Below are 9,978 nucleotides of genomic sequence, written 5' to 3' on the forward strand. Positions count from 1 at the left end.
CAGGTTACCTAAATTTCCTTTGTTCCAGTCTGCTCATCTGTGAAATGATATTTACCTCACAAAGCAGCGGAGAAGTTTATAATTAGAATGGATGTAAAAGCACTTAGCGAACTGCCTAGCTCATGGTAAGCACTCGATAAATGTTTCTGTTATAAGCATGAAGTGGAAGGGACAGAAGTGAGGTAAGGGGTCTGGGAGCACAGAGGAAGGAGTGCCTGACTCTGCCCGGAGCAAGAGCTGGTTACTGATGACCTCACTAAAGGAGTTATTTAAATTAGGGGCTTTGGTCTAGTTGGGAGGAAGTCAGAGAATGGGCATGTTGAAGATGTTGCCCAGGTGATTCTGATATGCTATCTGCCCCTGAGCCACCAAGAACCATTAACTACTCTTTAAAAGTAACTCTTTATTGTTAAAAATTACATTTCATAAGTCTTGCAAAATAGAGAAAAGAATCACCATCCCCCAATCCATCTCTCATTAGTATATGATGCCCCGTCTTTTTCCTCATGAATTTTGTTTTTGTTGTTTTAATCGTTTTTTAAAAAAATAATTTATTTATTTATTTTTGGCTGCATTGGGTCTTCGTTGCTGCACGAGGGCTTTTCTCTAGTTGTGGCGAGTGGGGGCTACTCTTCGTTGTGGTGTGCGTGCTTCTCATTGCGGTGGTTTCTCTCGTCGCAGAGCACAGGCTCTAGGGGCTTGGGCTTCAGTAGTTGCGGCACGCAGGCTCAGCAGTTGTGGCTCGCAAGGCTCCAGAATGCAGGCTCAGTAGTTGTGGTGCATGGGCTCAGCTACTCCACAGCATGTGGGATCTTCCCAGACCAGGGCTCGAACTTGTGTCCTCTGCATTGGCAGGCGGATTCTTAACTACTGTACTACCAGGGAAATCCCAATCGTTTTAATTATAGTGCATGTGATAGTTCCTGTTTTGCATTTTTGTCTTACTATGCAATCATAAGCATGTTCACTACATTGTTTTCCTAATGGATTTTTACTTTAAACTGTTTTTCCTAAATATAAGTGGTTTATGTTCTCTTAAAAAATTCCCAGTCTGAATTGGTATAAAAAAGAAAGTGCAAGTCTCAGTAGTCCTACTACTCAGAGATAATCACTGAGCATTTTTATGTGTTCTTCTAGATTTTTTTTTTTGGAAATAAACATATATACTTTTTAAGTTTAAAAAGTTATTTTAGGTTATTTTATAATCTGTTTTTCACTTAATTATATATGCATCATAGATAGGTTTCCAAGTCAATAAGTAGTCATACATAATTGTTTCTAATGACTGCACAGATTTAATTTTATGTCTATATCAAATTTATGTAACTAATCATTTATTGCAGGATTTTAAAGGCGTGTATACATGTGTGTGTGTACTTCTCCACCATGTGGATAATTTACTTAAACATTTAGCTATTTTTGGATATTTAAGTAGCATTTCTTCTTTTGTTTTAGCTATAATAAGTAACAATGCATTGAAAAATCTTGAGGAATATGGCTTTTCCCATATTTTGAATAATTTCATGGAGTGGAAGTATTGGGTCAAAGGGCAGGGACATTTTATGATTCTTGATTTGTATCACCAAGCTGCTTTTTCAAAGGGTTGTTTGTGCCGATTCAGATACTTTCAGCAATGTGTTAGTACCAGTTTCTCACTTCCCACGCCACTATCAAAGGTGGTAGATGGAGGGGGGATATTTTCCCTAAGCAGCAAAGGAGGTGGACTAAAGGAGACAGGATAGAGAGAGGAGAAGAGGGGAGAGTGAACATGGGGAATGGAGGGAAGGAGACAGGAATAACCAGAAACAACCATTTGCCTGTAATTTTTTCCAGTGAGAAAAGTAATTCATGCTCCTTTTAAGAAACCCACTTTTCCATAAATATTTACATTTAATATGGAAAGTCCTCCTCTGGTGACAGGCTCTGCTAACAGTTTATGTATATTATTCCATATTATTTCTTTTACTAATATTAATGTATAACTTGTTTTTAAAGATCTAGCTTCATACTATACACAACATAGTGAAACATTCCTGCTGGAGATTATATCTTAGGCACCTTTGGAATGATTACTTTAAGTGTGCAGATAATTTTTAGTTTAAATATCTAATTAGAATCGAATGAGAAGCAATACTGCCCCTTTTCCCTGCCAGAGGGCTCTCCCTATTCCTCATCAACAGTCCCCTGACCTAAGCAGCAGTCCCTCGGAGTCAGTTCTGCGAGGCCTTCTGCTGCCTCTGTTTCCCTTTCCCCTGGCTGCTGCTTAGGGGGTCAACCCCAGGCGACCTGCGGACCCTCTGTGGGTTGGGAAGCCAGTAGCCAAGGGCGAAGGCCGGTAGCTGCTCACAGCCCTCTGGGGGGCCTTAATTGGGCCCTCCTTGCCCTCCACTTCCAGAGCCTCAGTGCCTAAGATTAACCCAACCATTGTTGCAAAACTCTCCTGTCCAGGCAGAACGAAACCCATCGCCTTGGGGCAGGACTGACCTGACCTTCCTGTCTTTATGGCTTCTCTCCGCAGGTCGGGACACCACTGCCAAAGTGACAACGGCAGTTCCAAGCGCTCTGACCGGCTTTTCGCGGAGCCTATTGGGCTCAGGAAGTCCCACACCTGGCCTGGGGCGTAGCCCTCACGTGACCCGCAAGCTCTGACCGATCGGTCTGACTCAGTCTCTCAGCTTCCGCAGAACCTTGTCAGCCCCGTGACTCAGTTTCTCCATTTGCTCACGCGCGCCAACAGCGTGAGGCACCTGTGCGGAAGGCGGAGGTGCCTCGGACGCTTCTCCAGTGCTCCCGGACGAAACCCCAGAGACGGGCATTTACGCCGCCCAGAGCCCTCCTTCTGGACGTGTCCTGCACTGGACCTGGTAAAGAGCCCGTGCTGCCTGGGGTGGCAGTGACTTGGCCAGGTGCACTGGCAGGACTGCTTGAGAGACACCCTCCTGGGGCCGGCCCGCCATAGTTCTTGAAGGGCCCAGGCCGTAAAGGGGCTGATGGGGAGAAGACCGGTGCCCTCGTCCGTGCCCACTGCCGGCCGCCTGACGCAATCTGGCGCGTCCTTGCTGCACATCTGAGCTGGGGAAACCTCCCCAGCCGTTGCATCACTCCTGCCAGGTTTGCTACGGAGGTGGAGCCGAACCAATCAGCAGGCGCGCTGGGCCCAGCGCAGGACGCGCAGTTACCCATTCAGGGGGCGGCGCGGTCAACCTTGCAGCAAAATCCTAAGGTGATTGGCCAAAATGGAATTTGCCCCGCCCCAATAACCGCGGCAGCTGGCCGCGGTGGGTGGGGCTTTCCGGCCGGAGGGTTTAAAGGGGACCTCGGACCGGGCGGCGCAGCTGGAGCAGCTAAGTGGTGCCAGGCTAGGTGGGTACGTTCGTGGTCCTTCCGTGCCCGCGTCGGAGACCAGCCCCGGAGGCCGCCCAGGCCAGTCCCTGTGTCCGGCACCATGAAGCAGGAGTCTGCAGCTCAGAACACCCCGCCCGCCTCACCGCCCCCCTCGCAGCACCCCCAGGACGACTGCGACCCCCAAGCGTTGTGGATTTTCGGGTACGGCTCCCTGGTGTGGAGGCCCGACTTCGCCTACAGCGACAGCCGTGTGGGCTTCGTGCGCGGCTACAGCCGCCGCTTCTGGCAGGGAGACACCTTCCATCGGGGCAGCGACAAGATGGTGAGCATCTGCCCATGCCCGGGTGAATGACGGGGATGGGGACAGGATAGTGGGCACCGCGCTGGTGCCCTGGAATGTCAGGGTCTATCTGGGCAGACGGTGACTCCGTCCCGATGGGGGAAATATGTAAACCTTGCTTACATATTTTGGCTTAAATTTGTGTGCCCAGTGGGTCACTGTGTGATGGCTATAGGCTGATCCTGTGGATCACCGTGTTGATGAATATTTCTGAATATCAATCTGGGCCACTGCCATGTGTCTACTCCTGTTACATCTATGCATCATCCCCCTGGATGAGTGGGGCTCTCTGAGGCCTGGGACAGAAGGGATACTAAGAGTTTTCTCTACTAATGATGGCAGAGCTCATTTCTAATTTGTTTTTTTTCAAAATCTCTCTTCCCTCCTCAGCCTGGTCGTGTGGTGACCCTCCTTGAAGATCGTGAGGTAAGTGCCAGAGTCAAGAAAGAGACCCAGCGTGGAGGGGTGCAGACAGACAGAGCTTGTGGCTCCTTGGCTGCAGGCTAGATTAGATGCCCCGCTGGCTGAGGGGAAGGGTGGGTCTAGCTAAGTGCTTCTCATAAGGATCACCTGAGGATCTTGTTAAAATACAGATTTTAATAAGATTTAGAGTGCCCTGAAACTCATAACTAACAAGCTTACAGGGTGATGCCATTGTTTCTCAGACCATCCTCTGAGTAGGATTTCTGTTCTTTCTGGGGCTAGACCACCTTACCAACTCATGTTAAGGGAGGATGAGGGCTTGATATATTGCTACTAGAGGGCTCACCAGCGCTCTGCCCACCTCCCTTACAAGCACAGTACTGGGGTGGGACCAGAAGGAGCTGTGTGACTGACCCCAGTGCCCATGTTTTCTCCTAGGGCTGCACTTGGGGTGTGGCGTACCAGGTGCAAGGTGAGCAGGTGAATGAGGCCCTGAAGTACCTGAATGTGCGGGAGGCAGTGCTTGGCAGCTATGATACCAAGGAGGTCACCTTCTACCCTCAAGATACCCCTGACCAACCACTCAAGGCATTGGCCTACGTGGCCACCCCGCAGAACCCTGGTTACCTGGGCCCTGCGCCTGAGGAGGCCATCGCTACGCAGATCCTGGCCTGCCGAGGCTTCTCTGGCCACAACCTTGAGTACTTGCTGCGCCTGGCAGACTTCATGCAGCTCTGTGGGCCCCAGGCACAGGACGAGCACCTAGCAGCCATCGTGGATGCTGTAGGCACCATGCTGCCCTGCTTCTGCCCCACTGAGCAGGCTTTGGCACTGGTCTGAGGGGCTGAGCCCCTACATGGACACAGGGGCCAGGTCCCCACTCCAGTGCACACAGACAGACTTGATATAGCTGGAGCCCACTGAGAAGACTTGGTGGGCCGACAGGGGCCTCTCTTAAGCTCCTGCCTGTCCGCCAGCCCCCAGATCTCCTACCTGACACTGACTTACTACTTGAAACTTTATTTATTGCACCATGTTGGTGTGGTGGGCAGGGTGGGGGACCTGCCCTAGATATAGGGGCCCTGCTGAGCGGTGCCCCACCCCAGGCGCCTGGTGCCTGACCAGATTCCCCCCAGTGCTGCTGCTATCCCCATACTACCCAGGCCTCCACCTCCCCAGGGAGCCTCCAAGAGCCTTGACCCTCTGCCCCCCACTCCAGACCTACCATTCCCTAGCCCCAGAAACAACACCCGCCAAAGGTCCCAGCTTGCTGGTGAGGGTAGGAGGGAGTGAGGAGAGGGGGCCCTACAAGAACTGAGGCCCCTGCCAGCCCTGCTCATCCCCCAGGTCCCCAGGGCAGAGCTGGATCTGGAGGCCAGACACAGCTGCTGAGGCTGGGCCTAGGCCTCTTACCCATTTGGCTTTGTTTGCCTGTCCTTCTGTCTGTCTGTCTGGGCCACTCCTGTCTGTCTGTTGGTCTATTTCTGGGAAGCTCATCGGTATAGGCCGTGGCACCTTCCCAGTCTGTCCCATTACTATAATCCATAAACTGATCTCATTATCGGTGCTGTGCTGGAATGTGGTTCTTTCTTCAGGTGGGGGTCTGGGGTGAGTGAGGTGCTGAAGCCCTGGAAGGCTTATAAGAGGGGAAAGGGCTCCCTCTTCATCCCCATGCCTCTGTCCCAGAGAGGGGGCAGCTGAGCAGGCAGGACTACCAGGTTACATCGCTCCTGTGATCGCGATTCACGTCTTAGTGCACACAAAGAATGCCCCCGCTGAGGCATGCAAATTCAGCCTGGGCAGCTCTACTTGGCAGCCCTGTGAGGAGTCCTTGCCACCGACTTGGTACCCGGTGTCTCCTCCCAGCTGCCTTGAAGGGGCTGCTGGGCTTGCAGTTCAGACCAGGTCTTCCTCCAGTTGCAGGGTCAGCAGCTGCCTCTTCCTGACAGTGAGGCTGGACCTCTGGCTTCCTGCTAAAGGAGCCATGTGGGTTAAAGGAGCTTGAAGGGTAAGGTGATGACAACTTGTAAGACCATGCTGACAGTGCAGGCCTGGAGGACCTGGTGGCCCTTTGAATTCCGAGGTCTAGGTGCTCATTCTTGCCTCCTGTGCCTGTGGTGTGGGCTGTGCCTTCTCCGTTACCCTGACCCACCAGGACTCAAGCCCACGATGGGATGAGTTGCCGGGCACCCTGTGGATTGCTGCTTGTTCCCCATCTGCCTGCCCCTGGCTACTCTTCCGTCACCCTGGCCCTCCAGGTGCAAATCCCAGCCCTCAAGGTCTCAGTCTGGCCCTGGGCTCCTCAACTGGGAGTGGCCCCTCAGTGGATTGAGCCTTTACTCCTGGACCTGCAGAATGGGTGCAGGGCTTTTGCAGCAGTAGGGCCCGGCTCCAATCCAGCCCACCCCTCACTTGCCCAGTGACCTCCAGAAAAGTATTCAGCCTCTGAGACTCAGTTTACACTGGGACGCTGTGTGGTATGTGTTGCTGCCCCTCTTGTTGTGCCTGGTGTCCTGGTTTGGTCTGGGTGTCCCCAGCGGGGTCAGCTCCGACCAAGCTGAGTGGCCCTTGTGCCTGGGGAGGGTGCCCATTTGTTGGCAGCCTCATGTCTTGGCCATTGATGGGAAAAGTGTGGAGTCCAGCCAGGTTCTTCTGGGAGCTCGGTCAGGACAACACATCCGGAGGAGGCAGCGGGTGGCAGGGAGCCCTGGACAGCCGCCTCCTATGCCACGGTAGGGCCAGACAACCAGTCTGGGTGCTCAGAGCAGAGCCATGCTCTATATGAATGGCGCTGGGGGTTCGGAAGGTTGCTTGCCAGCTGCACATGGGCTCGCATACTTCAAGCCATTCATTCAGCAGGTATTTACTAAGCTGCTGCTACGTGCCAAGCACTGATCTAGGCACTGGGGATAGAGCAGAGAAGAAATCCTCCTCCTCAAGGAACTTTGAATCGTGACCATTCAGCAGGAAAAGTGTCATGGTGGGAATAGGGCACTCAGCTTAGAAAGGGCTCTTGACCCTGAGAGGTTGAGGGAGGTCAGGGTAGGCTTTCCAGGGGAGAGAATGATGGGGCCGAGAGGGCGTCTCTAGTGATCAGAGGCACGGAACAACTTGTACCAGAGGCGGGTGCGAGGTCAGACCAGCTGGGACAGAGTGGCATGGGGAAGGGGACATGGGGCGGGACAGGTGGCAGGACCTCATCCTGCCGGCTGCTCTGGTGAGCTGTGCTGTGGAGGAGGCATTCCTCCTGCGTCGCTGGGGGCCCCTGTGGATTCTGAGTGGGGAAGAGACTGCTTAAAAAGGAATACTGGCTGCTGTGTCAGATTTGAGGAGGAAGGTCAAAGGCCAGGGAGAGGGAAGGTGGCCTGAGCTGAGGGGTGCAGTGGGAATGGACAGGAGGATGGATCTGAGAGCGATTTAGGGAGTGAGGTCAGCAGGATTGGTTGTGGCTGGTTGATGAGGAGAGTGAGGAAGAGGGTAGAGGGCCAGGGTTCCTGGTGCAGAGGCAGAGCTGGAAAGGGTGCAGGTGGAGATCTGTCCTGTGTGAGAGTGTCTGCCCTGCGGGGGCCTGTGGGCAGTGGCATCCACGTGGATGTTCAGGAGCAGCTGGATACGGGGGTCTGGGACTCAGGAGAGTACTATGGGCTGGAGTTAGAGGTGTGGGAGCCACACCCATCAAGACGGTCCTTGAAGACCTGGGAGTGGAGAGAAAAGAGAACGAGGCCCAGTCCAACCCTGAGGCCCCCCAGCCCTGGTGGGGTGAGCGAAGCAAGAAGAGTTGGGAAGGGCTTCCCTGGTGGCGCAGTGGTTGAGAATCTGCCTGCTAATGCAGGGGACACGGGTTCGAGCCCTGGTCTGGGAGGATCCCACATGCCGCAGAGCAACTAGGCCCGTGTGCCACAACTACTGAGCCTGCGCATCTGGAGCCTGTGCTCCGCAATAAGAAAGGCCGCGGTAGTGAGAGGCCCGTGCACCGCGATGAAGAGTGGCCCCCGCTTGCCACAACTAGAGAAAGCCCTCGCACAGAAACGAAGACCCAACACAGCAAAAATAAATAAATAAATAACTAAACTCCTACCCCCAACATCTTCTTTAAAAAAAAAAAAAAGAGTTGGGAACAAGCAGCTGGAGAGGCAGGAGGAGAAACAGGAAAGCGTGGTTTTCCGCGAGCCAGGGTCACGCTGCTGAGATGCTAAGGAAAAGAAGGACACAGGAGTGTCCACTGGATGAAATGCCAGGCAGTCCTCAGAGGTCTCAGTGAGAGCAGTTTCAGGATCAGTGGTGGGAAACCACAAGGTAGGGCTGAGAAGCTAGTGGGAGGAAAGTAGCTCTCAAGAAAGTTGGCTGCTAAGAGGAGAGAGAAGCAAAGGGGTAACTGAAGGTGTGGGGAGGGAGTAGGAGTCTCAGGACCCCAAGAGCTTTTGTTGATGTGTGATATAGCGATTGACAACATTTAGTGTATTAGGAATTGAGAAGTTTAAAACATATTTATCAATTAAATTTAAAAAATAAATCCATTATATGTTAACATATTTTAAAGGAAAAATGATTCTATTTTCCAGAACAAATTTAGTGAAAGGAGTGGCATTGTTTTATTTATTTATTTTTTTGCGGTACGCGGGCCTCTCACTGCTGTGGCCTCTCCCGTTGCGGAGCACAGGCTCTGGATGCGCAGGCTCAGTGGCCATGGCTCACGGGCCCAGCCGCTCCGCAGCATGTGGGATCTTCCCGGACCGGGGCACGAACCCGTGTCCCCTGCATCGGCAGGTGGACTCTCAACCACTGCGCCACCAGGGAAGCCCCTGTTTTATATTTTTAATGTCTGACTTTAATAGAAGCAGTTGGATTCTCAGCTGTTTCTGCATTCCTTCTGTGGCAAATTCATATATAGTTCTGGAAAACTCCATTGTACACTTGGAGTCAGTTCTTGGAGGAAGTGTTAGACTTTACCTTGTAGGGAAGTTGAGTTCTGTGGTGATGTTTTAATTTTTTCCTGTGTTTTTCCTCCCACAAAAGGGTCTTTGTTTGTTTTTGTTCTTTTTGTTTTGTCTGCTTGTCAAGCAGACAAGTGTTGTGTTCAGGTCTGGGCTTAAGGAGGCTTGTGCTGGTGGCAGGGGAAGGCCGCAAGACGGGCAGGTGCTGGGGAGGCATGAACTAAAAGCAGGAGCAGGGAACATGGGGACGTTGCCTGGCAGCCAGTTGAAAACGGGGGACAGGCAGGAGGGAGGAGACTGGGGAACCCCAGGGTTTTGCCGAGAGGGGGCGTAAACAGTTCGGGGGCGTGTGGGCAAACACCACTCCGGCCTCTGAGCACCTTTCTAGGACTGACAGACTCGTAGGGGTTTTCCAGGTTGCCCCCCACTGGGTTCCAGGAAGGACCACGTTCCTCTGAGGGCTGTCGTTCCCCTGAAGACAGTGGTGGCAGAGAACCAAAGGGTGTGGGGAGATGGACCTCAAAAGGCGGAGACCCTGTCTTTCCCCAGGCCTGGCTCTGAGGAGGGTCAGGGTGCTCCAGGGCCAGGTTGGGGGGGCCCTGTCACAAGGAGAGTGTCCCTGAGGGCCAGGCTCAAAGCAGGAGGGTCAGCCTCCTGCCCCACAGCTAGGGTGACCATATATCCCAGTGTGCCCAGGAGGGGCCTAGTTTACTCCTGTTGTCCTGAGGTAATTATTACTTTCACTCTCAAAAGCCTCGAGGTTTGGAGCGTTTAAATGGCATGGTGTCTGTGGAAACTGGAACCGAGCAGGATTGTTTTTTTTTTTTGGCTGCGCCATGCGTCATGCAGGGTCTCAGTTCCCCGACCAGGGATCGAACCCCTGACCCCTGCGGTAGAAGCGTGGAGTCTTTACCACTGGACCACCAGGGAAGAGGG

At 52.8% G+C, this 9,978-nt stretch overlaps 1 protein-coding gene across 2 annotated transcripts; it reads left to right on the forward strand.

The window, feature by feature from the left end:
- Nucleotides 1-3,387: 3,387 nt before the first annotated feature.
- On the forward strand, nt 3,388-4,948 carry CHAC1 (ChaC glutathione specific gamma-glutamylcyclotransferase 1; the record flags this gene model as incomplete). Of its 2 annotated transcripts, XM_082833343.1 has the most annotated exons (4): nt 3,413-3,667; nt 4,076-4,111; nt 4,547-4,588; nt 4,724-4,948. In XM_082833343.1, exons 1-4 carry the CDS (start codon nt 3,446-3,448, stop codon nt 4,946-4,948), a joined length of 525 nt encoding a protein of 174 aa, XP_082689469.1. In that variant the 5' UTR covers nt 3,413-3,445. The 2 variants fall into 2 exon arrangements, with proteins under 2 accessions (XP_082689470.1, XP_082689469.1); XM_082833344.1 differs by having other exon boundaries at nt 3,388-3,667; nt 4,547-4,948.
- Nucleotides 4,949-9,978: the final 5,030 nt, after the last annotated feature.

This window comes from Leucopleurus acutus (assembly GCF_964270905.1).
Source record: "Leucopleurus acutus genome assembly, chromosome: 1".
Classification (NCBI taxonomy): Eukaryota; Metazoa; Chordata; class Mammalia; order Artiodactyla; family Delphinidae; genus Leucopleurus; species Leucopleurus acutus.